Here is a 26,510-nt window from a genome sequence, read left to right on the forward strand (position 1 = left end):
AAAAATTTATTATTATTATTATTAAACATTTTGTGAATCTAAGTTTAGCCTCATTGAGGGGCAGTATTTCAATATGAGTAGGAAAATGAGAGTACCCCTAGGCATTTTTTCAGGGGAAAAGCACTGAATTTACATATCTATTTTCTCCTACTCTGAAGTAAGCCCAATCCATTCAAAGTGTCTTCCTCTCTGAGGTAAGTAGCCAGAGGATTACAGCCCTGGCCAGTTATTTTAGCTTCTTAGCTGACTGCAGGTACTGGTGGAAGGCTATGCTCCAGAAAACTCCCCATGTTAACCACGTTTGCTGCTGCTTCCTGTTTGTGCATTACCATAATTCACACTGGCACAATAATGTGTCCCACCTTGGGACAGTGAGCAGCAAATTGTGTGGAACAAGTGCACGTGCATCATGCTTTGAATGCATTCCATGCACGCTGCTCTGCCACTGAGTTACATTTTGCATCTCTCTCTTGAGAGCTCTCTTGAGAGCCAGTGTGGTGTAGCGGTTAAGAGCGATAGACTCGCAATCTGGGGAACCGGGTTCGCGTCTCCGCTCCTCCACATGCAGCTGCTGGGTGACCTTGGGCCAGTCACACTTCTCTGAAGTCTCTCAGCCCCACTCACCTCACAGAGTGTTTGTTGTGGGGGAGGAAGGGAAAGGAGATTGTTAGCCGCTTTGAGACTCCTTCGGGTAGTGATAAAGCGGGATATCAAATCCAAACTCCTCTTCTTCTTGTCCTTAAGGGGAAAGAAACAGGCCATTTTGGAGGTGGTATTGAGCCAGACTGCAGGATGTGTTGCAGTCTCTCTGTTGCCTACATGGAACCTTGCATTCTGTTAAGTCAGTATTTACCCTATTTTACCCTATGCTCTCTCAGCAGATGAGAGCTAGTGAAACAATCAGCATCTTAGGCAGGCAGACTGAATTGGAGGCAAGGTGTAGGACACCAAATCCCCAATAGCAGAGTGAGCATCCTTTCCATGAAGGAAAGTCTGTACGTGCACAGGGGAGCTTTCGACACTAGGTCATTGAAACTTCATTTTTCCCCCAGCGGGGCTTTGCACATGCTCAGAGGCACTCAGTCCAAAGTGGGAGAACTTTTTAGGGTGAATGGGGTCAGGCATTCTGTTGGAAAGCTGCCTTAATGGCCCTAGCAGGGGGGGGCAAATACAGTGGTACCTCAGGTTAAGTACTTAATTAGTTCCGGAGGTCCGTACTTAACCTGAAACTGTTCTTAACCTGAAGTACCATTTTAGCTAATGGGGCCTCCCGCTGCCGCTGCACCGCTGGAGCACGATTTCTGTTCTCATCCTGAAGCAAAGTTCTTAACCTGAAGCACAATTTCTGGGTTAGCGGAGTCTGTAACCTGAAGCGTATGTAACCCGAGATACCACTGTATATCCCACGATCTTTTCTTGTCATTTACTTGCAACTGTAACTTCGTTAGGTAAGGGGTCCCAGACTGGTTCTGTTAGCCTGACCCTGTGCAGAGTAAGGGAGACATGAGAGTGAGTTTACTGGATGCAGAGTGGCACTAAGTATTTGCAGGATCAAAGTGCACATGAAATGCTGTGGTCACTGGCCTTACTGTGTCTCTTCCTTGTTAATAAGCCTGAACTTTATAGGTTGAGGGGCGGTGAATGCATGCAGCCATATCTTATGCAAAGTAAAGTGTGCATCAGCCCATTGAAATTAATCAACTTAGATGCACTCAAATTTGCATGGGACCAGACTGTTAGCTGTAAGTCTCCTGTTGCTTTAAAGAAAAGGCCTCAATTAGCTACAGGTGTGGTGTGCTGAGGAATGGCTTGTGCTTAAGAGAGAGGAGAGAGGTGTTAGCAATTAGTTCTTTGCTGGGCTGTGCTTGGTTGCAGCAGCAGCAGCATGGATACCTGGTTTGGGGCCAAATACAGCAAGGGCAGGAATGACTTGGCTTCGTAGAGCTTGCATTTAAGGAGTAAAAAGCAATTGGAAGGTGGGGATTCTTGGTTTATAGAAAGGTCTAGAAAGATGGTGAGAGCTTTAGTGGAGGCCTGGAAGAGGCTGGCCTGTTGTTGAAAGAATTCTCTGTATTCTTGGACTGTCTGGGTTTCAGAAGAGGTTTGTAGGCTTTTTGTTACCTTTGAATAACCGCATTTCTCTTCCTGTCTTGCTTTTTATATGTTTATAAACTTACAGCCCCTTTCTAAAAATACAAAACTATAGTTTGAACGAGGTATCCTGCATAAGTTATCATGTGGGCAGTTACTGCTAAAGTTTTGTGTATGTGTTAAATCCTAGAAATAATGTTGACAACAGCAATAATGATACTTGAGGGGTTTAGTGTCTTTGCCTAGAAGGAAAGAAGAGAACTTTGTAATGAATCGAGATGGGTGTGTTCACTGTAATAGTCTTCTGCCATTTCTGATTAGTCATTAAGCAAGCTGAGTCAACATTGTGCCCTGTATACTTTGAAATTGGTCCTACTGAAATTTTGAAACTGACGGGAATCAGTTCTGAGTAAGCTAGCACAGGAGTGAGCTATAATGTATCTGCGCGATGTGAAATGTACTCTTTCAAAGTTATATGCATTTTCCATTTCTAGTATTGGATTTAAGCAGTGGCCATAGTCTCTACTAATACTTATGGTTTCTCTACAACAGTTTGCACAAAATAGTCAGGTTTGTGTGGAAAAGGTGATTATTAAAGTAGGAGAAAGAGTATTTGCTTGAATGTTTGTGTGACCAGATAGAGCACTTATGGCATAAGATTCACAGAGAGCAATGAGGCTTAAGGACATGGTTTCACAAAAAAACTGTTTGGAGGACTTTTCCAGTAATAAATGATAGAGTTCTCTGAACATTGCAGGGATCAGTCAGGCTGAAGTTGTTTTTATCCTAAATGCAAGAATGGCTTTAAGGTCACAAGGGAGCCTAGTGAATGGTCAATACCCACCTGTCCCATAAAGCCCCCTTAAGGCTCTCTACTTTAAGGGGGCTTTGTCCAAAAATGTGGGGGGAAAGAACAGGGGAATGATAGCTAGACGAATGGGTATCAAGCCCATGCCCCCCCAGCCTTACTTGCCACTTTCCCTCTGCTTCCCTTTAATTTTATTCATTCATTCATTCATACGTACATACATACATACATACATACATACCCCACCCATTTGGCTGGGTTTCCCCAGCCATTTACACTGCATACAGGCAGCCGGTTGCACTGCAGAACAGAGTGCTGGTGGGACCCCAGCCACCCATCAACTTAAGTTCTCCAGATAACATAGAAATTAACATTTGTTTCCTGTTCCCTGAGCCCTGCCAGAGTCCTTTAAATGCGTAACAGAACCACCATTCCATGGGGAGTGTTGAATCTGTTTCATCCCCAGAAAACCCAGGCCATCCACAAACTTAACAAAGGTGGTATGTGTGTTTTTGTCAGCGTGTGTGTTTTTTAAAGTGCTGCTTTTCTGTTTTTCAGCCTACAAAATGAAAGCTTCCTCGGAAAACGGACCCTATTCCACAAACCAAAGGCCCTTTTTTTACGCACAACCGACGGCACAGCAACCTTTCCCTAATCCATGGTTCCTTGGCCCAATGTACAACCCGTACGGCATCCCTACAGCAGGTAAGGCTGAGGAAGAGGTACAGGTTGGGCCACGGATGAAATAAGAATGGAATCCATTATATAGCATTGGTCTTGCAGTTCATATTCAGGTTTGGATTTAATGTTGGCATTTCCCAGTTCAGCCTTGGCCAACCTGGTGCTCTGCCGGTCGGAACTGAATAGCGTTGTAGTCCAAACCACCTGGAGGGCATCAAGTTGGTGAAGGCAGTTCTAGTTTGTTTAACTGGCTATCTGTGATATAATAGAGAATTCTACAGAGGCCTTCATGATTGCAGCAATTACAACTGTGGTTTTGCCATGTTGGGGTGCTCTCTTCCTCTTGGTTAACCGCTTACACCAGAGGAATCGCAATGGGTAAAGCTTTCAGTAACAAGCAATAGTGATGGAAAACACTTCACCTACTGAACTTCTGCATGTTGTCCTGTAAGAAGAAGAAAAAGAAAACCCTAAAGCAAATTTTATCATAGCCATTATTTTAATACTTCATTACTCAAGTTGCTTTATTTCAATAAACTTTATTTCACTTTTGCTTTGAACCTATCTGGCAACAGTGTGAGGCTCCAACCTAGGGAATGCTGCCCCTGACCCTAAAAAGGTTGACCCCTTGGCAGGGGGTGGGGAATAAGAGAGCATCCCTGAGCTAAAGGATCCCCTTCAGAGCTAGACATTTGAACAGACCAGATTTCCTCAACCTTGGCCCGCCAGATATTTTGAGACTACAATTCCCATCATCCCTGACCACTGGTCCTGCTAGCTAGGGATCATGGGAGTTGTAGGCCCAAAACATCTGGAGGGCCGAGGTTGAGGAAGCCTGGAACAGATGATAAGAAGCTTATTCCAGGTGAACTAGAGAAATCAAATGGTGGTCTCTTCACCATCTCATTTGTCTATCCAGAGCCAACAAACAATTGGTGTAAATAAATACCCACAAGCTCTTTAAATTGGGAACATGCCCAAGATTAATGGTTGCCTCAGTGGGAGAGAAGCTAGCCCCTTGCCCTATGTTCTCTAGGCAACTCCAATCCCCCAAAAGGCTAAACCTGAAAAGTATGTGACTATTCAGTTTGTAACCTGAAGGAGCATCTCCACCTCCATCGTTCTGCCTGGACACTGAGGTCCAGCTCCGAGGGCCTTCTGGTGGTTCCCTCGCTGCAAGAAGCCAAGTTACAGGGAACCAGGCAGAGGGCCTTCTCGGTAGTGGCACCTGCCCTGTGGAACGCCCTCCCATCAGATGTCAAAGAGAAAAACAACTACCAAACTTTTAGAAGACATCTGAAGACAGCCCTGTTTAGGGAAGCTTTTAATGTTTAACAGGTTATTGTGTATTAGTGTTTTGTTGGAAGCTGTCCAGAGTGGCTGGGGAAACCCAGCCAGATGGGCGGGGTATAAATAGTAAATTATTATTATTATTACAGCTCAGCAGAGTGATCCAATCCACTGAAGGTGTTGGGTCATCCCCAAATGCCCCTGAGCGCCCCAGAATGGCTGTGGTGCAAATGCAGTTGTGTAAATATTGGACAGGACAGGGCTTCCTTCCAGACCATGCTGGTCTGTTGTCTGCTGCTGTTTACCCCTGACAGCCAGGCATTTATCAAGTTTTGAGTGCTGCCCCTTTGGCAGCTGACGTCTGCAAGGTGCCAAAGTTTTGAGTGCTGCCCCTTTGGCAACTGACGTCTGCAAGGGGGTGGGGGGAAGTGGGGCAGAGCACATGGGACACGTCACCCCAGATGGTTCCAAAATACAGGGCTCTTCCCTGCATAATGCAGTTGCTTGTGCTACCCTGTTCTTGATTCCCCCAACTGCTGTATTCAGTGCATATTGCGGCAGAAATCAAGAACACCAATTTCTTTACATGATGGAACGGAAGCAACCCGAAGAGGTTGCTTTGGTAATGATAGATGCAACCTTTTTTCATCCTTGAACATCACAGAGGGATTTCAATTAACTTTTGCTGATCAAAAAGTAGGTCTTGTTAAAGGTCTGAATGTCTTCTGTGAAGTAATGAATCTTAAGATTGTTTTGGCAAAACTTAGATTGGTGGAAAATGCATGTTTCTGTTCTTCTTAGGCTTAAGAAGTGGGAGTCCATATTTCCCCTTTTACTCTGTTCCTGTTCAAGAGTATCCTGGATATCTTATTCCACAGCATCCCATGCAGATGAGAGTTAACCGGAGACCCTATTTCAATGGTCCTCCGCCCTCATCACCCATGTTTTTCCAAGCCACACGCTTCAGGCACTATAATCCCGGGAAGCGAACAGAGACCAAAGAAACTCAGACTGACCCTAGGCAGGCTGAAAGCAAACCGAAAAAACATCAGGATCATGGTATAGAAGTGAGAGACTGTGAAATGGGGAACATGGCCTGTGTCTCATCTGGTGTTGGTAAAGATGCTGATATCGCTTTGGAAAAGCCAGAGAGGGCTGTATCTCCTCTGATTGCAGAGAGAGACTTTGCCAAGGGCTCTGCAGGTTCTTTACAGTTCCGAAGCCTTCCCCCATCAGGTTACGCTTTTGAGAAAGAGGAAGTGAGAATAGAGTATGGGAACAGTGGTGGTCCCGCCATTCAACTATGGAAGTCCTTCAAAGAAACAATTCCTCTTTATGATGTGGTGAAGAAACCAGTGCCGGAGAACGTAATGCAAAGGGATATGTTTGCTATGAGTTCCTGCGAAGGCGTTGCATATGGGCCTCGTGAACAGACTGAGTTGGTGCCGAGCATTTCTTACCCAGAGGAGCAAGAGGCTGTTGAAGATGTGCAAGAGACAGAGCCTCAATATAAATCGAAGCTGGATTTGGAAAAACAAGGAGCTACTACTCATGGGCCAAAGTCTCCTCTAGACGAAGCCAGAACAGTGCAGCTGGCTGAACAGAACAGACCCGACCAGTTAGGTGCGAGGCAAGAGGCTTTGATGTCGAAAAGATCTGGCTTGAAGAGGTTCGGTGGTTCCAGAACTCCTCACGATGTGTCCAACCTTGTTCGGCAAAGGGAACTGTTTCCATCTGGCATGGAGATCATGAATGATTCATATTTCCCTCGCAAGTTGAATGAAAACAATGATGTGAGTGAGGAACACGTGCCAACTTCAGAAAAAAGCATGTGGTGTGACGAGTCAGAGAAATATATTCCTTCTGAGGGCTGGTTAGCTTGCTTAAACAGCATGGATTCCAACTCAAATTACAATCCGCATTTCTCCCGAAGGAAACGTCCGAGTGTACTTAGCTTTACCTCGGATGAGATGTCTTCTGGAGATGAAGACTCGTCGATGGACGATGCACCCCTGTCATATTTTGCTTCTGACTACATGCTTCAGAATATGTATACCTTTAAGAAAAGCGTCGAAGGCTTGGAGATAGATAAAATAAAAAGTGGAGGCTCCCTCAATGAAGATGAGGAAGTGGTGGGGATGGAACAGGCCAATACCAGCTGCAGCCAGAACCTGAAGGGCAGTTCATGGGTCAAGATCAAAGAGGTTTCCAGTCCAAGTGGCAAGCTGGGTGTTCTCCCCAGGACTTCCAGTAAAAGGCATCTCCAGTCTCTCAAGAAGAAAGCTACTAAGAGTTTGTCTCCATCAGAAGCAGATGAGTCTGAAGAATACTGGGTAAAGGAACCAGAAGAAGAGGAGGAAGAGGAGGAGGAGGAGGAGGACAACGACGACTACTTGAATCAAAGAGGCTCCAGAAGAACCTTGACCCCCACCAAAAGTTGCCCTTACAGGCAGACTGGCCAGCAAGTGATCTGGAGAGTACCGAAAAATGCTGTGCCAGCACACCTCCTTAGTTGGCCTGTGCAAGATAAAATGAAAACGGCAACTAAACTGAAGAAGGACCAAGAACAAGTTGAGGATCTCTTTGGCGACTACAGCTTCTGGCTGCAGAGGCCTACGTCCCAGCAACTAGAAGCGCTTGAGGCACGAAGAAATTCACAAAAGAGTTCAGGTAAATAGCAAACACACAAGTGGCATTCCTGGATGTTGGGACATGCAGTATTCATTTTCTCACACACAGTGGGCCTTGCCAGTTGGAAGGGGGGCAGGAACTGAAGCTTTAAAGTACCTTTTAATAGACTGGTGTATGTGGGATCCACATTCTTCTTGTCCCAATGTATATTCAGTACGTTTATACATACCGTATTTTTTGCTCTGTAAGACTCACTTTTTCCCTCCTAAAAAGTAAGGGGAAATGTGTGTGTGTCTTATGGAGCGAATGCAGGCTGCACAACTATCCCAGAAGCCAGAACAGGAAGAGGGGTCGCTGCTTTCACTGCACAGCAATCCCTCTTGCTGTTCTGGCTTCTGAGATTCAGAATATTTTTTTTCTTGTTTTCCTCCTCCAAAAACTAGGTGCGTCTTATGGTCTGGTGCGTCTTATAGAGCGAAAAATATGGTACATGTATGTATCTCTCTCTCTCTCTGTCACTCACTCAGATACATACATATATACATACATACATACATACATACATACAAACAAACAAACTGATATGCCTCTTTAGGTGTTTGGAAGAATTTATCACTACTTAATAAGGATTTAATCAGGTTTTAGTAAATGTAATCCAAAACTTAATATGAAATCCGCAAACAGTGCACATAAAATTAGAAAGTGTTTCTGATGCAATCTATTCTTGTAACAGCTTTACTAAAAGTCAGGCTAGACTGAATGCCTTATCAAAAACTAACTTGAAAGTCCTGATTTATAGTCAGTTGTGGCCTGGATCCTGACTGCTATTGCTACAGATTTTTGTACATGTGGTTGTGATCCTGCTCTGCAGTTAAATCAGTGCATCAAGTGGGTGGGGGAAAACAGTAAGATGGTGATACTTGATGGTTGAAATGTCTTGGCCCAGAACCCAAGAAAACTGGATGTCGGTGGTAGAGTTCAGTTCAATAAGGCTTTCTGGATTAAATGATCTTGAAGGCTTGTTGGGAGGGGGGGCGCTGGCAAGGGGGGTGGAGAGCATTAAGGCTAGTAACAGCAGGAAACACAATGACTGACTTGGATTCTTCTTCCTTATCTTGCCCAGGAAGGCTACAAAAGGAAAGTGGGAGGACTGCATCTGCTGAATACTGGGTGAAAAGTGGAGCTAAGCCCAAATTTGCTAGCCTCGTACATGGTGACCACTTCCCCGTAATCAGAAGCAGAGAGAGAGGTATGGCATTGTCTATATAAATGTTTTAAGAAAGTGCACCTGTTAAATGTAAGGCACAAAGCACTTTCTTCTGTCCTGGTAGCGATTCATCTAAACTTGGTTGTTATCTCTGTTACGGCCCAAAGGAGGGGAGAACACATTGTCAACACAACAGCTTGAATGCACAGATAAAGCAAGTATAGGCAAAGCTGGATTTGGCACAGATAAGGTAGACACGGTATGCAGCTGCAGTTCATCACAGGGCTCAAGTCAGTGTATCTAATACAACACACGTATTTGCAAATATGCAGTATGATGCAGATGACTCCCCTGGTCCTGAATGGGGTAACTGTGCCCCTGAAGGACCGGGTGTGCAGCCTGGGAGTCATTCTGGACTCACAGCTGTCCATGGAGGCGCAGGTCAATACTGTGTCCAGGACAGCTGTTTATCAGCTTCATCTGGTACGCAGGCTGAGACCCTACCTGCCTGCAGACTGTCTCGCCAGAGTGGTGCATGCTCTAGTTATCCTTCGCTTGGACTACTGCAATGCGCTCTATGTGGGGCTACCTTTGAAGGTGACCCGGAAACTACAACTAATCCAGAATGTGGCAGCTAGACTGGTGACTGGGAGCGGCCGCCGAGACCATATAACACCGGTCTTGAACGACCTACACTGGCTCCCAGTATGTTTCTGAGCACAATTCAAAGTATTGGTGCTGACTTTTAAAGCCCTAAACGGCCTCGGTCCAGTATACCTGAAGGAGCGTCTCCACCCCCATCTTTGTGCCCGGACACTGAGGTCCAACTCTGAGGGCCTTCTGGTGGTTCCCTCACTGTGAGAAGCCAAGTTACAGGGAACCAGGCAGAGGGCCTTCTCGGTAGTGGCACCCGCCCTGTAGAACGCCCTCCCATCAGATGTCAAAGAGAACAACAACTACCAGACTCTTAGAAGACATCTGAAGGCAGCCCTGTTTAGGGAAGCTTTTAATGTTTAACAAGTTATTGTATTTTGATGTTCTGTTGGAAGCTGCCCAGAGTGGCTGGGGAAATCCTACCTGATGGGTGGGGTATACATTATTATTATTATTATTATTATTATTATTATTATTATTACGCTTAATTTTCATTGACCTTTTAATGTATCCTGAGGGCCAATCTACACAAGGCAAGAGTTCATAGAGTTGTAGAGTTGGAAGGGACACCCAAGGCTCACCTAGTCCAGCCCCCTTCCAATGCAGTAATCTCAGCTAGAGCATTCATGACAGATGGCTCTCCAACCGCTGCTTAAAAACCTCCAAGGAAGGAGAGTCCACAACCTCCCAAGGGATACCATCCCACTGTGAAACAGCTCTTACTGTCAGAAAATTCTTCCTGATGTTTAGTCATAATCTCTTGTAACTTGAAGCCATTGGTTCGAGTCCTACCCTCCAGAGCAGGAGAGAAAGTTGCCCGTGTTGCTACAATTGAGTTTAATCCACACCATTCTCCATAGCTGTCCATGAAAGTATTAACAGTATAAGCCCAGCTTTATAGCATAATCAGTCATTCAAGTTAGTTGGGAGAGAGGGGGATGCATCTTAATTCATCACTGGAGGGAATAAACAGCTCTCTGGTCTAAACGGGGTTAATAAAACTGGTATAATTTAAAGCGTTTTCATATTCCCTTCAACCAAACAGCAGATGATAAATCTGTGATAAGACTTCATAGAAAAGGGAGAGGGGTTGGGAGGGAGAAAGGGGTCGCGGGAGCAAACTCTGGTATATTTTGGGTTAAGAAATATTTTTTCCCTTTTTCTTCAGGTGACTTGCTTCTAGGCATGCCAAAGAGAAAAGCACGGAAGCCTCCACATAAGCGTAGAGACACAAGACATGACATAGAAGTTGAAGAATGGGAGAAGCCCAAAGCCACCCAACACAAGGGTAGGTTTACTAAGTCTAACCTAAGACTTAGTCCGGGTGGCACTGTGAGTTAAACCACAGAGCCTAGGACTTGCCGATCAGAAGGTTGGTGGTTCGAATCCCCGCGACGGGGTGAGCTCCCATTGCTCGGTCCCTGCTCCTGCCAACCTAGCAGTTCAAAAGCATGTCAAAGTGCAAGTTGATAAATAGGTACTGCTCCGGTTGGAAGATAAACGGCGTTTCTGTGCGCTGCTCTGGTTCACCAGAAGCGGCTTAGTCATGCTGGCCACGTGACCCAGAAGCTGTACGCCGGCTCCCTCGGCCAATGAAGCGAGATGAGCGCCGCAACCACAACTGGACCTAATGGTCAGGGGTCCCTTTACCTTTAAGACTTAGTCCAGTGGTTTCAGAGTGTAGGTGCCAGAATAGATTCTCAGAAGAAATTGCTGGTCAGTAGAACTGGGAAACTTAGTATGAGAACTTCACTGTGAATCTGTGCATGGGACGCTCCTAGGAAGTCGGATTTGAAACATGGTCTGGGGAAATATGAAAGTGCACATGAATCTGAATCTTCAGGTGTTTTTCTATAGTGATTTGGCTTATCTCTGATGATAAGAGAGGCCACAGACACTTTCTGAGTTGCAAATACAAGCCATCTGATGTTATAATCTCTACAGCATGGATATCTGAAATACCAGCCCTGCTTTGTAGGATGTAGAAGAGATGAGCAACCTGATTTCAGGTGTTGGCTAAGGTGACTTTGTATACTCAGCTTGCTATAGCTTTGCCTGTATTCTGACTCATCAAGCTGGAAAAGTATTTTGTGCATTGGGAAGGGCCCATCGCCTTGCATGCAAAAGATACCTTGTTCAATCCTTAGCACCTCCAGGTAGGGCAGGGAGTATTCTCTGCCCGAAATCCTGCACAGCTGCTGCCAGTTAGATGGACCAAATCAGTCATGACATGTTATAAGGCAGCTTCTCGTGCAAACTCACCTTATTTTTGCTGCATTTTGCCCTGTTGCCTGTTAAATTGCACCTATTGCACAGAGAGTTTGTAGCTGCAAAAATGAGTGAGATGCAAGTTTCTGTTGTGCCACGATACTGGCTGTCTTGTGGGGCTTTGCACTGAGTTAACACTTAAGACTTGGGGACAAGTCAAACATTTAGAAAGTGTGTGGAACACACAGGTGAGCTCTTGAGAACAGATTTTTTTTTTTAGGAGTCCTGCGAGCTTCCCCAAACAGGTATTGCTTTCTCATCACTCCTGCACATGACCCATGTTTAGGCTCTGCCTCATCTAAGGTTTGCAGGTGAATCTCGGACAATTCCTTTAGTAGGTCAGTGTCCATCAAAATGTGATTGGATAAAAAGAGAGCCTGCAGCAGAGTCTCCTTAATAATTAACCTCCTTTAATATCATTTGTGCAGGACGTGGAACAAGGAGATCTCTCTATAAAAGAAGATAATCGTAACTGAACTGTAAACCCCAGATATCATTCAGATGAGTCCTATTTAACGGTTGCAAGTGGCTCGGCAAGATTAAAGTTGCACTATAAAGGTTTCTGAGCACACATCTGACAAAATGTATAAAAAAATGAACACCAAAACAAAGGCACTTGGTTTTGTAAATAACACAACTGATATTTAACCAAAATAAAAGTTTAAAATTGCACTAATGGGATGTCTTCGGAATATTAATTGTAGCGCCTCAAACATTTACTTGAAATGGCAAACTTTGAAGCAAGTAAGTTTTCTGTTTGGAAACTGCAACTTAGTTTGAGAAACTTTCATTAAGGGTTGAATGAAGTTCCATTTTCAGAAGAACTCTGTTGGATGTTATTCACTCGCTCAAGCATTGTGAAATCCAGGGACAGCAAGAGTTGCTTCAATTTTTGTGGCCCAAACGCTCCTGTTGCCCTCTCATTGTTACCTGGTTTTCATTGGCACGTATCTTCAAGCCAATACAGGTGAATGAGTTTTTTATTTGAGAAATCAGCTGCAACAATATTAACATTTCTACCCTTATAAGGTTTCTCTTCTTTTCTTTTTTTTAACAAAAGAGAACCTGAATTTATGGTCTAGTGATGCTACGTAAAAGTATATTCTGATTATAACCACTTCACAAACATTTTCTGACGTCCCGAAAGAATACATCTTGCTAACTTATTTACAGACAATGTTTAGCTTTTCAAGCAATCTTTCTAGCAGTCAACCTGTTTGCTGCTTATTATTTTAAAAACATAGTAGCAAGACTATTTTTAACGCTTAAGGGTTCAGTTCCATAGGGCAGCAGAACTATTTTATGTGCTCTGCATAATGATATTTGCAGGAAAAAGCGCAACTGAAATTTAAGTCTAGATTTCAATTGTAGTAATGCCAATCCTGTTATATGCTTTTGGTATGATGAAGCACACCTCTTTAAAATTACTGCTTGAAGATGGCATCATATGCAAAATTTGCATCATTTTGCCCTGTGAACAGAAAAGGCTTGTTGTGGCTCCCTATGTTGCATCATATACACAACGCTTTCAAGTATGGAATTATCAGACAAGACAAAACTGTGCCATAATTCATATGGGACAGAGAGCTTTAAATCTGGTTCTCTACAGCTTGTGATTCTGCAAGATGAATGCAGCCAACTAACCCCGCTCCACTGCTTGAATTTATTATATTATTATTATATGACGACCCCTTCCGCTGCAGTTCCAAGCAGACGGCCCAAACAGGAGATTTGAAGAGCCCCTCGTGGTCTGTAATAAAAGGCTGCTGCATTGCATTTGGCTGAGTGGGTCACCTATTTTACAGGCTGGCATTAAAGGAAAAATGTTTACATTGAAGTCCAACTGCAGCCATGAAGACATTTCTTCCAATGGCAGAAAACAAACCCGTTTCCACAATACTGTGATCTGTGTTTAATCACACTGTTCTGTACAATAATAAAAAGTCAACTGCAGTACAGGCAATTGGAGTGAAGGTCACACCAAGTTCCTTTGTAGTTGTCTCAATTTTTCCCATTGTGTGCCTCAAACTGAGTGGCCAGAGGCATTTCTTGTTAGTCTTCCTTCAACAAAGCCCAGGTATTGGCTGTGCCAGGACCACAGAGGCCTTGTTTACATGCCGCTAAAGGAATCCCTTTCTCCATATTCTGCAAGAAATACCATGGGGCGCTTCTCTACGCCTTGGGAGCTATGTGCCTAGCTTCTCCACTGGCAGCTTCCCCCTGCCTGAAAATTCTAGATTTAATTTTTGACCTCTCAGGAGGCTAAAAAGAAATTGGAGCGGGGGGGGGGGGGGGCGACAACAGGGCCCAAGAACTGTCAAAAAGGGAAATTGCAGGGGGTGGAGAGAAAAACACTTAAGACACCAGAGGCTCTTTATCTCAGGTGCAGCCCTCTGTGCTCAAAGTACCAAACTTTGTCAAACCTGAACAATGAGAAAAATGCAATGTGGAGGGACAGTGGGGGAGACCTGATAGGACGACTCACAAAATGACACCAAGGAGCACCTAAAACACACCCTTTGCAGAGAATTGTTCTCCGAATGCTTCGCAAGATATTGCAAGCTTGCCACAAGTCTCCTCAATGCAGTTTGGACCTCTTGCTTGGTTTAGAAGATTTGTGCTTTCTCCTCTTCTTCTTCTTTTCTTTCCTCTTCCTCTTCCTCTTGTGTTTTCCTTTATATCCCGGAGAGCTGGAGCTGCTGCTGCTGCTGCTGCTGCTGCTGCTACTGCCTTCTTCATCTGAAGTGGAATCCTCTAGCAGCTGCTTTAACTGTTGTATCCTAAATGTACAAATGGCCAATGAACACAAGATCAAATTCCCCCTTTTGCCTGGCAGGGCAAACCACCTGCAGTTTTGTTTTTTAGGTGGGTGGTAGTCTTAAATGGAAATGGAAATGGAAATTATGACGGGAAAAGTGGAGGTCTCTACCCTTGAAAGCAACACTGAACTTTTCAAACCATCACCATTAAATGAGCTACTGAAATGTAGTGGCAGACACACTGAACTTTGAATCAAAAGTTCCCCTGGGTTAAAAAAAACCTCATCATGCATAACTGGTAATCTCAGCCTCACTCACACACATGCCCTGGCCTGAGGGTAAGACTGATTTTTTTGAAAATGGATTATTATTAGGGGAAGGGGTGTAACTCACTGGTAAAGCGTTTGCTTTGCAGAAGGTTCAATCCCTGAGGTCTCCAGGTAGGCCTAGAAATGTCTCCTTTTCTGAAACCCTGGAGAGCCTCTGCAAATCAGTGCAGACAATACAGTGCTGGAAGCACCTAGTGGTCTTATGCAGCAAAGACAGCTTCCTATGTTCCTATAGCACAGGGGTAGGCAACCTAAGGCCCAGGGGCTGGATTGGGCCCAATTGCCTCCTAATTCCGGTCCGCGGATGGTCCGGGAATCAGCGTGTTTTCACATGAGTAGAATGTGTGCTTTTATTTAAAAGGCATCTCTGGGTTATTTGTGGGGCATAGGAATTCGTTCATTTATTTATTCCCCAAAATGTAGTCTGGCCCACCACATGGTCTGAGGGACGGTGGACCGGCCCCCTGCTGAAAAAGGTTACTGACCCCTGCTATAGCAAATGGAGGCCTCAAAACACTCTATAGAGTGCTATTATCTGTGTACATTGCGGCAGCCTTTGGCTATGTGCAATAAAACTGACTGACTGAGTGAGTGCTATTATGACTGTGGTTATTTTTGGATGCATGGACCCAGATTAAAACAGGAATCAGTCTTACCGCATTTCCTTCTCATGGCGTTTATTTTCCCTTATAATATCATACATGGGGTCTTCGTGTGCCTTTAAAGAAAAAGGGGGAGGGAAGCTCAGTGCCCAATAGAATCACTTGCAATTTGTTTGTTTTTAAATAATTGCTGTTTCCTAAGGATTCAAGCAAAGACCTTGCCAGCCTATGTCCTCATGCAGAATCACTGGTGATTGTTTTATCCATATTAACTGCTCTTCTTTAATTTAGAGTCAGAACCAGGGGGTATAGGTATCTAAAATCAATGAATGATTCAATTGAATAGGTGCCTCACCCCTTTTGCACTCGCGAACTCTCTCCTATAAGTTCCCTTTCTCAACTGTTTTTTCTTACAGCTGGGCTTCTTTACTGTTTGATGGGGAAAATCCTACCTCTACCTAACAGCACACTGCAGAAGATACAAAGTTCCCTAGTTAAAAGAAAGAATTCAGAAACTCTTAACGTGGCAGAATATTCAAAAACACCATTAATAAACTAATGCCGCAATGTTTTACTTACTACTCTGAATTGTTCTAGCTTCTGGTTGCCTTTGATGAAGAATGGGCATTCTTTGTCTCCCGTTCTGTGTCCATAACGTTTACATCTCCAGCCTTGAGGGAGAAATAAGAAATATTAACATAGTGCTGTGCACCAAAAAAGTAAATATTCAGTACCTTTAAAAACCAGTATCTAAAAATGATTGGCTTTTCTTTACAAAACAAAGCACTGACCATTAGTTGTTTGCCCTCATGTGACCAGATTTCTCCCTGCCCTTGTCCTGCAGAGGGAAGGCAGTTGTGGCATGAGAGCACATATAGAGCAAAACTGACATGCCCCCCCACTCTGTTTTAAGCAGGCACTGAGAAAGATTACAGGCATGTCATCCCCCCTTACTCGGGGGTTACACTGAGGGGCACGGGGCACATAAGCAGAGCCATGGCTAGGCGATCTTGCACCCCTGGCAGAACCGTCCAGATTGCACCCCTAGCCATGGACAAATTAGCTGCTCTTTCTGCCTCTCCTCCAACCCCCCACTCCACCCATTCAATTCACCCTCTATTTAAAACCTTTTCTTATGAGGCAACAATCCATATTTTTATTTATAGACGTATTTATGGACATGGGACTTGGGTGGTGCTGTGAGTTAAACCACAGAGCCTAGGACTTGCCAATCAGAAGGTCGGCGGTTTGAATCCCCGTGACGGGGTGAGCTCCCGTTGCTCGGTCCCTGCTCCTGCCAACCTAGCAGTTCAAAAGCACATCAAAGTGCAAGTAGATAAATAGGTACCGCTCCGGCGGGAAGGTAAACGGCGTTTCTGTGCACTGCTCTGGTTCGCCAGGAGCGGCATAGTCATGCTGGCCACATGACCCAGAAGCTGTACGCTGGCTCCATCGGCCAATAAAGCGAGATGAGCGCTGCAACCCCAGAGTCGGCCACGACTGGACCTAATGGTCAGGGGTCCCTTTACCTTTACTATTTATGGACATATTTTAGCCAGTTTTGCGGCCCCCCTTGCCTGAGCCCCTGGCCGGGGGGGGCACCTCACCACCCCCTAGCTACGGCCCTGCACATAAGTGAAATGGCATAAATTCGGGTGCACCCTCTAAACGCCCTCTCTGCCACTCTCTCCAATCCAGACAAAAAAATACAGTATCCAAAAATACCCCCCACTATAATTGCAGCTCTGGGGCTGTAAAAATGGCCGGTGCTGGTGTGCTACCGCAAACATCAGCTGTTAGATGGGGTGGCTCAGCAGCCTAAACAAAGCCCTGCTGAACCTCTGGTCTCTCTGGGGCTTCCTTCGCCCTCACAGATGTGGTCTTTCAGTCAGTTCAAAGCGGACAAGTCGGCACAAATGGCGCAAGGAGATCACGCAGGTAAACTAGTCCCTAGCTGTACAAGGCTTTATATACCAACAGTATCACTTCCGACATGTCCAAGTTCCAGATCAGCAACCAGCATAGATCTGCTGATCTGCAACCGTGCTACAGCATTCTGCATTGACTGTGGTAAGCCCCACATAGATGGCTCAGGACCACGATCCCTCAAGGACTGCCTCTTCCCATATGAACCTACCCAGACCCTGAGATCATCTTCTGAGGCCCTTCTTTGTGCGCCTCCTCAGCAAGAGGTCAGAAGGGTGGCAACACGAGAACGGGGCCTTCTCTGCAGTGGCTCCCCATCTGTGGAATGCTCTCCCAGGGAAGTTTGCCTGGCACCTTCACTATACACCTTTAGGCACCAGGCAAAAACATTCCTTTTCAACTAGGCCTTTGCCTGACTTGATCTACATCTTATACCCTTTTTTAAAATGCTGGCTCTTAGGGGGGGAAATGCTAGCTCTTTTGGGGTTTTTTTATTGGGTTGTTGGTTTTGTTTTGATTTTATGTATTTTATGTGAACTGCCCTGAGACCTTCAGGTATAGGGCAGTATAGAAATTAAATTATTATTATTATTATTATTATTATTATTATTATTATTATTATTACAGTGGTACCTCAGGTTACATACGCCTCAGGTTAGACGCTTCAGATTACAGACTCCGCTAACCCAGAAATATTGCTTCAGGTTAAGAACTTTGCTTCAGGATGAGAACAGAAATTGTGCTCCAGCAGCGCGGCAGCAGCTGGAGGCCCCATTAGCTAAAGTGGTGCTTCAGGTTAAGAACAGTTTCAGGTTAAGAACGGACATCCGGAACGAATTAAGTACTTAACCCGAGTTACCACTGTATTATTATTAATAGAGTACATTGCAGAAATCCAGTCTCGAAATCACCAGTGCCTGAATTGCTGTGATCAAGCTTTCCTGGTCCAAGAACAGTCAAAGCTGCCATACCAACCACAGCCAGAAGTGCAATATGAAAAATGACAGCAAGATAAAAGACACCATTGCCTCTTCTGCCAAGATTTTGCCAAACCCTTCTAGGACTTCCTTGTCTGCATATCAGTTGACTCCTGCCTCTGCATCCTCCTTCCTTCTCTCCAGCCTGTCAAGTCCAGCTTGTCATCAACTTGGTCCTCTACAGATATTTTGACCTACATTTCCCATCAGCCCCAGCCAGCAAAGCCATTCATTCTTTGTTCCCCATTCCCCAAAAGCTGCACAGAAATCTACTTTCCTCACTCACATTGCATAACTTTGACCTCCTTCCCCAATGGCATCCAAAGCCCTTTCGTTGGGGCGTGGGCAAGGAATTCTCGGGCATTTTCATTGCCAGGTACGTCAGGAATGCAGTCCTCCGGTTTAGTCTCATCTTCCTGTACGAAAAAGAAGCAAATCAAATGAAATGAAGAAGCGAAAACAAAATGGGACAAACTGGTCTAACCTACACCCCTGTGAGGTGGGACGGACTGCAAGACACTCTTACTTTCTTACAGCAGATCTGCTATCTCCTCCAACTTTTTAGCCCACAACCAATACAGACTTAAGGGACGCGGGTGGTGCTGTGGGTTAAACCACAGAGCCTAGGACTTGCCGATCAGAAGGTCGGTGGTTCGAATCCCTGCGACGGGGTGAGCTCCTATTGCTCGGTCCCTGCTCCTGCCAACCTAGCAGTTCGAAAGCACGTCAAAGTGCAAGTAGATAAATAGGTACTGCTCCGGCTGGGAGGTAAACGGCATTTCCGTGCGCTGCTCTGGTTCGCCAGAAGCGGCTTAGTCCTGCTGGCCACATGACCCAGAAGCTGTACGCCGGCTCCCTCGGCCAATAAAGCGAGATGAGCGCCACAACCCTAGAGTCGGTCACGACTGGACCTAATGGTCAGGGGTCCCTTTACCCTTTACCTTTAATACAGACTTACGGTTTGCACTTCTGGAGAAAGGCAGACCTTTTAACAGGGCTTCCTTCAAATTCTGAAGAACCAGGCCGGTGTGTGCACCAAGACGTCTAGGCAGGCTGAGTAAATCATTTGACTTCCAATTCTGATCTGTTAACTACATGGCTGCCACAAACAAACTCAATCACCTCAGGGTACATGAGATTACAATAAGGAGCTTTGGGGTCATCTAATTCAAACCCCCGTTTTATCTATACCATAGATAAGTATAGTTTTACTCTAGTTTCATTTAGCTTTTAAAGTCTTGCGCTGAATTTTTACATATTGTGTGTGTGTCCCTCAATTATATTTTGTGTAAAACACTTCAAGGTTTCTTTTTGTATAAAGTGGTAGAGAAACTGCATCTTTGTTCCTGGTTTACTGTATTTTCTTTTTTTTAAAAGAACTGTTTTACAAGCTACCCAACCTACCTTAATAAACCCTGGAGGAAGTTTCTCATAGCTGGAAAAAAATTGAAAATATACCTTTAGTGTCATTAGAAAATAAACTACAAAGCAATGCAGAAAGTTCAGCTGAAGCAAAAATAGAGAAGGGGGTAATGTTTTTGAACACCTGTCACTCAATTCCCCGTCCCTTATCTAAATAATAAGCAAACGGGTTTATTATTTATGTCATCCATTTTTCACAAAAGTCACAAACTGGTTTACAAGTAAAAATATAAGATACTTGATCATAAGCAGCTAATAAAAAGCATCTTATTAAAATTCCAAACCAACTTATCAACTCCAAACAGTAGTGTTTTTACATAGTAAAAGATGATTTAATAAATCAGAAATCTTAAAGCAACATCAAAAAGGCCTAAACTATCTGTTGATGCCAGCAATGGTATTTCAAGATGTGGGAATGGTATTAAGAAAAAAGAAAAGAAAAAAGGTACCCCCTGATATGTTACAGATGTTACAGAGTTCAGGATAACTACAAATCTTGATCTGAGTTTGGCTGAAAATGACTATATCCCAGAAACTATTTCAAGCAACAACCTATTTGTCAGACATAGTGCCGCCATCTCTGAGAAAACAATATTTATTTTCACCACCTTGCCACAAATGAGAAATTTTGAAAGCTTTTGTGTGTGTTTTTTTAGTGGCAGAAATGTAATATTGACTTGAAGCAGCCTGCCTGTTCCTTTTAAAAATAAAATAAAATAAAATTCTGTGTCATGGATTTGAAGCGATGCCATTTCATGGATACAAGTGGCTGTGCTAATTTGACAGCAAAACAGCAACTGATTGACGAAGCCAGAATGGGTAAATAAAAACAGCACTAGACAGGATGCCCTTTAAACCTTTGATCACTTCCTGTGATCACTAAGGCTATGTCTAGATCAGTGTTTTTCAACCTTTTTTGGGCAAAGGCACACGTTTCATGAAAAAAATCACGAGGCACACCACCATTAGAAAATGTTAAAAAAATTAACTCTGTGCCTATATTGACTATATATAAAGTAATTCTCTTGAATAGGAATCAAATAAACACAAAGAAAGTATTTATAATTACTTTATTATGAAATAGTAAGTAAACAGAAATATGAAAAATTATAAAATACTTTATTCAGTGCGCAACCTGGGCCTGTTTGGCTGAACACAAAGCTGATATTCTGGCTGGAATCGAACGTTGCAGACCATTCTCTGCTCAGCGGGGATTGATCTGCTGATCCCCGCTGAGCCAGCGGATGACAGCTCCGTCTCCGCACTGTGTGCGGAGAGGGAGATGTCAGAATCCCGCTGCTCTCTATGGGGAATCGGATGAGAGCGGACCGCCTGTCCGCTCTCGTCCGATCCCATCCGATCTGATCCCCACCCAGGATGGATGGAAAATAGGGTGGACGCAGTCTGGCGCCCGCCTAGTGGGCAAAAATTTGACTTTTTTTAAAAAAAAATCTTTCGAATTTTTCAATTTTTCCCACGGCACACCAGGCAACATCTCGCGGCAGTGGTTGAAAAACACTGGTCTAGATAACAGAACAAACCAGAAAGGAGGGAACATTTCCACAAACACCCCAAAAAAGAATATTGGGAACTTCTCAGTGGCTGCTCCTAGACCCTGGAACTCCCTCCCTGCAGAAGATAGAATCCTAGAGTTGGAAGGGATCCGAGGGTCATCTAGTCGAACCACTGGCAATGCAGAAATCACGACACCTGGTACCCTAACCTTACTGGACCCTGCTTAGCTTTGCAAATATGCCAGCAATTTTATTGCTTCCTTTCCATCCACCAACAGCTGAACCAATAGCCTTATTGTTAAAACAGTGTTTTGGAAACTGACTGCTTTTAATGAAAAGATCTGGTGCTGTGCTGTTTTTTATTGTATTTGTATGGTTTTAATAAATTATACACGTGTGCATGTATAAAAGAAACCCAGACAGATAGAAATAGCTGAAGCTAACAATTATTATTATTGCTATTATTTATGAAACCACCCTTCATCCGAAGATCTCGGGGCAGTTCACGGAATGAACGTACGAGACAAAAACACGAAATACGTAATAATAAAAACGAAGGCCAAAAATATGTAATTGTTTTTCCTGTGTTTCTGACTGTTCGTATTTTATCAGCAAGCCGTCTTGAATCCTGTCAAGGGAATCTATCTATCTATCTATCTATCTATCTATCTATCTATCTTATCTATCATCTATAGCTATCTGTAGTTTGTTAAGATTTCTGAGAAAAGCAGCTGAGACACTTCCCGGGATTCGGGGGGGCAGGGCCGGATTTAGGTTTGATGCGGCCCTTACTGAAGGTAATGGGGCCCTTTATATGTCCAGCTGTCCTTGGTCAACAACAAATTGTTGCTGTTTTTTGTGTTGAATATATGCTATATGGTAATTTATGGACCTAATAGGTATCTAAAGCCATTTGCACATGAAGAATGTAGGCACCCTATATAGAGAAAGGTGCAAACCAGTGATAATTTAGGGAGCAGGCTAGCAGGCAGGGCCCATTACTTACATCATAGGAGCCTACATGACACAAAACACTGCTGCTGTATGTAGGTTTTATTTTATTTATTTTTTATCTCAGATTTTGGAAACGGGCATCCAGTTCCCCCCCTTTAATTTTTGTTGGACCCCCAAGGGAGTGGGGCCCTAAGCTATAGCTTGTTTAGCTTATACCAGGCACAGAAGAACTCGGCCCTCCAGATGTTTTGGGACTACAACTCCCATGATCCCTAGCTAACAGGACCAGTGATCAGGGATGATGGGAATTGTAGTCTCAAAAACATTTGGAGGGCTGTGTTTGCCTATGCCAGGCTTATAGTAAATCTGGCACCGTGACTATATCTATATATGTAGCTTGTTAAGATTGCTGAGAAGAGCAGCTGAGCCACTTCCCGGAATTATTGGTCAGGTTTTTTTGAAGGGGGGGGGGTTGTTTTCTTCTTTTTTGTTAAACTTTTTTATTTACAGTTATCACATAACAAATTATTCAAACAAATCATCTTCATTACTCCCCCCCATTTTCCCCCTCCCACCTCCCCAACAAACCCTCCCTCCCTCAGCTCCTCTCTCTGATTTCTCAACCAATTTTAACTCCTGCATATTATAAAATTGTATACATCCTTATATTATCTCTCTACTATGTTGACCTTCAATAAATTTGTGTATGTTTATTCAGGGGGGAGGGGTTTGCTTTCAACGCAGAGGGCGTGCGTCGCCCACAGCCCTGCCTAGCCTACCTCACAGGGCTGTTTTGATGGTTAGGGATTAGGGCAGGCACCCCAAATTCAGCCCTCTAGATCCCTATGATCCCTGGCTAACAGGACCAGTGGTCAGAGAAGATGGGAACTGTAGTCCCAAAACATCTGGAGGGCCGGGTTTGCCTATGCCTGGCCCCTTGGTGGGGGGTGGGGAATAAGAGAGCACCCCTGAGCTAAAGGATCCCCTTCAGAGCCAGAACATTTGAACAGATCAGATTTCCTCAACCTTGACCCTCCAGATGTTTTGGGACTACAATTCCCATCATCCCTGCCCACTGGTCCTGCTAGCTAGGGATGATGGGAGTTTTAGTCCCAAAACATTTGGAGGGCCAAGTTTGGGGGTGCCTGGATTCGGGTGAGGGATGTGGCGCACCTCCCCGCTGCCCTCGGAGGAAGGCGGAGAGTTCAAGCCGCCCCCCCAAACTCAGGCATCCCCAAACTTGGCCCTCCAGATGTTTTGGGACTACAACTCCCATCATCCCTAGCTAACAGGACCAGTAGTCAGGGATGATGGGAATTGTAGTCTCAAAACATCTGGAGGATGGAGGTTGAGGAAATCTTGCCTATGCCTGGCTTATACTGTGACAATATCTATATCTGTAGTTCGTTAAGATTTCTGAAAAGAGCAGCTGAGCCACTTCCTGGAATTATTGGTCGTTTTTTGGGGTGGGGGGTTTCTTTTCAACACAGAGGGCATGCATCGCCCACAGCCCCATCTAGCCTACCTCACAGGGCCGTTTTGAAGGTTAGGGATCAGGGCAGGCAGCCCCAAACTCGGCCCTCCTCCAGATGATTTGGGACTACAATTCCCATCATCCCTGCCCACTGGTCCTGCTAGCTGGGGATGATGGGAGTTGTAGTCCCAAACAACATCTGGAGGAGGGCCAAGGTTGGGGGTGCCTGGATTCGGGTGAGGGATGCCGTTGCGCCTCCCCGCTGCCCTCGGAGGAAGGCGGAGAGTTCAAGCCGCCCCCCAAACTCAGGCATCCCCAAACTCGGCCCTCCAGTTATTTTGGGACTACAACTCCCATCATCCCTGCCCACTGGTCCTGCTAGCAGGGGATGATGGGAGTTGTAGTCCCAAAGCATTAGGAGGGCCAAGTTTGGGGATGCTTGGATTCGGGTGAGGGATGTGGCGCACCTCCCCGCTGCCCTCGGAGGAAGGCGGAGAGTTCAAGCTGCCCCCCAAACTCAGGCATCCCCAAACTTGGCCCTCCAGATGTTTTGGGACTACAACTCCCGTCATCCCTGCCCACTGGTCATGCTAGCAGGGGATGATGGGAGTTGTAGTCCCAAAGTGGCCAAGTTTGGGGATGCTTGGATTCGGGTGAGGGATGCCGTTGCGCCTCCCCGCTGCCCTCGGAGGAAGGCGGAGATTTCAAGCTGCCCCCCAAACTCAGGCATCCCCAAACTCGGCCCTCCAGTTATTTTGGGACTACAATTCCCATCATCCCTGCCCACTGGTCATGCTAGCAGGGGATGATGGGAGTTGTAGTCCCAAAGCATTAGGAGGGCCAAGTTTGGGGATGCTTGGATTCGGGTGAGGGATGCCGTTGCGCCTCCCCGCTGCCCTCGGAGGAAGGCGGAGGGTCCAAGCCGCCCCCCGAGGGACCCCCCGCCCAGCCTTACAAGGACTCCAGGTGCTGGATCTGCTGGATCTGCTGCACTTCCCGCTTCTTCCTCTTCTGCTCCTTCCGCTCGTGGCCTCGGCTGCTGGAGCCGGCGGGGCTGCCGCCGGGCAACGACGACGACTCGCTGCGGCTCCGGTGCCGCTTCGGGCCTCCGTCGCCGCGCCGGGACATGGTGCGCCGGGGAGCCGCCGCAGCCCGGCCTGGCGCGCCTCACTTCCAGGGGAGGCCAAGCGAGCACTTCCTCCGGCCCGACGGGGCCGCCTCGCCCTCGGCAGCGCCCCCGCGACGCGGCGCTCGGCGGAGCGGCTTCCCAGCGCCGCCTGCTCAGACGGAATCGAAGCCAGCCATGATCGATCCCTAACGAAACCCGATCAATTCACAATAAAACCCGATTGTCGTTTGCGGCGCCGCATTTAGCTCCTCTCTGAGCAGCGCCGGATTGACGTGTAAGCTAAGCAAGCTATAGCTTAGGGCCCCACTCTCTTGAGGACCTCCCAAAAATATAATGGGGGGAAACTGGATGTATATTTCCAAAATTTAAGATAAAAACAAATAAAATAAAACCTACATGCAGCAACAGGGTTTTGTGTTGTGATGCAAGGAATGGCCTGCTAGCCTGCTCCCTAAAATATCACTGGCTTGCTCATTTCTCTATATAGGGTGCCTACATTCTGCATGGACTGGTTGTAACAATTACTTTGATAAGAATGTTAGAATGATGACGGATTGAAGTTAAGCGGTTTCTAGCGGTAATGGTATAAAAAAATATGGAAAAATTGGATTTTAATATGTAAAAATTTAATGTTATAATTTATCAAGATTAAAGATCAGGATTAAAAAGGAGGGAAAGGAATTGCAGGACTAACATATTGAATTGGAATACAAAAGAGGGAGGTATGAGGAGGTCCGGGAAACAAGTAAATGTAAAAGAAGTGATGAAAAGATGGAATTGTTTTTAAATGTTTTTTCTTTTTTTGTATTTTTCCTTTTTATTGTTAATTTTCTTATTAATGTGATTTTTTTCTTTTGAAATTTTAATAAATATTATTTAATTAAAAAAACCAATTACTTTGATAAAATACATATTTTGTTATGTGCAAATGGCTTTAGATACCTATTAGGTCCATAAATTAGCATATAGCATATATTCAACACACAAAACAGTGACAAATTGCTGTTGACAAAGGACAGCTGGACATATAAAGGGCCCCGTTACCTTCAGTAGCCTAGGGCCTCATCAAACCTAAATTGGCACACCTCTCGCTGGCCTTGCTCCACAACTTTCTCCATACCCTCCAACATTTATCTGATTAAAATAGAGGTGTCCCATTCTATTATTACTATTATTGGAATTCTAAGGTCTCAGATATATATAAATCATATGTTCCTAAATCTACAAGGCAAATATATACATAAGTATATAAATCACATGTCTGAAATAGTACAGAAGAGCAATCCTGAAGCCATTCTGAGTCTTCCAGTGACCTCAGATATTCTCTGCAGTGAGGAAGGAAATTGGAAAAACCTCCCCATTGCCTCTTTGTTCACAAATCCTATCTTCAGGGTATACTATGGTGAGCCTGTACCTGGATTCAGGAACTAAGTACAGTGGTACCTTGGTTTTCAAACGCCAAAAACCCGGAAGTAAGTGTTCTGGTTTTCGAATGTTTTTTGGAAGCCGAACTTCTGATGCATCTGTCGGCTATTGTTTCTGGGACACCTGCAGTGATCAGAAGCTGCGCCTTGGTTTTTGAACATTTCGGAAGTCAAACAGATTTCCGGAATGGATTAAGTTTGGCGCTTTCGTTTTTGCTATTTATTTTGCATTTTTGAGGCTTTTTCGGTTAATTTGTTTTTGTGACTGCAATCAGCTACTGATTGATTGTGTGATTGTGGAAAGCCCCCCTTCCAAACAATAACAGTCATCAGTGCAGGTAAAAAACTAATAATTTTAATTTTTCTCATC

At 44.9% G+C, this 26,510-nt stretch overlaps 2 protein-coding genes across 4 annotated transcripts; one reads left to right on the forward strand and one right to left on the reverse strand.

Moving 5' to 3' along the window:
• Window positions 1-1,383: 1,383 nt before the first annotated feature.
• On the forward strand, window positions 1,384-12,681 carry LOC308459930 (uncharacterized protein). Of its 3 annotated transcripts, none has more exons than XM_080975795.1 (6): window positions 1,384-1,742; window positions 3,458-3,604; window positions 5,672-7,540; window positions 8,625-8,750; window positions 10,531-10,698; window positions 11,042-12,681. In XM_080975795.1, exons 1-6 carry the CDS (start codon window positions 1,523-1,525, stop codon window positions 11,044-11,046), a joined length of 2,535 nt encoding a protein of 844 aa, XP_080831921.1. In that variant the 5' UTR covers window positions 1,384-1,522; the 3' UTR covers window positions 11,047-12,681. The 3 variants fall into 3 exon arrangements, with proteins under 3 accessions (XP_080831921.1, XP_080831922.1, XP_080831923.1); XM_080975796.1 differs by having other exon boundaries at window positions 1,385-1,742; window positions 10,531-10,650; window positions 12,059-12,681; XM_080975797.1 differs by lacking the exon at window positions 1,384-1,742 and adding an exon at window positions 1,764-2,101.
• An 846-nt stretch (window positions 12,682-13,527) lies between these two features.
• On the reverse strand, window positions 13,528-24,740 carry RP9 (RP9 pre-mRNA splicing factor). Its single transcript, XM_080976036.1, has 6 exons — window positions 24,543-24,740; window positions 19,628-19,658; window positions 18,510-18,639; window positions 15,900-15,991; window positions 15,375-15,436; window positions 13,528-14,410 (listed from the first exon to the last, which is right to left on the reverse strand). The coding sequence occupies exons 1-6, from the start codon at window positions 24,713-24,715 to the stop codon at window positions 14,209-14,211; spliced, it is 690 nt and encodes a 229-aa protein (XP_080832162.1). The 5' UTR covers window positions 24,716-24,740; the 3' UTR covers window positions 13,528-14,208.
• Between the last annotated feature and the right edge of the window lie 1,770 nt (window positions 24,741-26,510).

Source organism: Podarcis pityusensis (genome assembly GCF_964106645.2).
Source record: "Podarcis pityusensis genome assembly, chromosome: 12".
Taxonomy (NCBI): Eukaryota; Metazoa; Chordata; class Lepidosauria; order Squamata; family Lacertidae; genus Podarcis; species Podarcis pityusensis.

Excerpts from the sequence above, each read along its gene's own strand:
- LOC308459930 (XM_080975795.1), top strand. The coding sequence starts at position 1,523 with ATGCAGAGTGGCACTAAGTATTTGCAGGATCAAAGTGCACATGAAATG. Across the intron at positions 1,743-3,457 it reads ATGGGACCAGACTGTTAGCT|CCTACAAAATGAAAGCTTCC; the intron begins GTAAGTCTCCTG and ends TCTGTTTTTCAG. Across the intron at positions 8,751-10,530 it reads AATCAGAAGCAGAGAGAGAG|GTGACTTGCTTCTAGGCATG; the intron begins GTATGGCATTGT and ends CTTTTTCTTCAG.
- RP9 (XM_080976036.1), bottom strand. The coding sequence starts at position 24,715 with ATGTCCCGGCGCGGCGACGGAGGCCCGAAGCGGCACCGGAGCCGCAGC. Across the intron at positions 19,659-24,542 it reads ATCCAGCACCTGGAGTCCTT|CTATGAGAAACTTCCTCCAG; the intron begins GTAAGGCTGGGC and ends ATTTTTTTCCAG. Across the intron at positions 18,640-19,627 it reads TTCCTCCAGGGTTTATTAAG|GAAGATGAGACTAAACCGGA; the intron begins GTAGGTTGGGTA and ends TTTTTCGTACAG.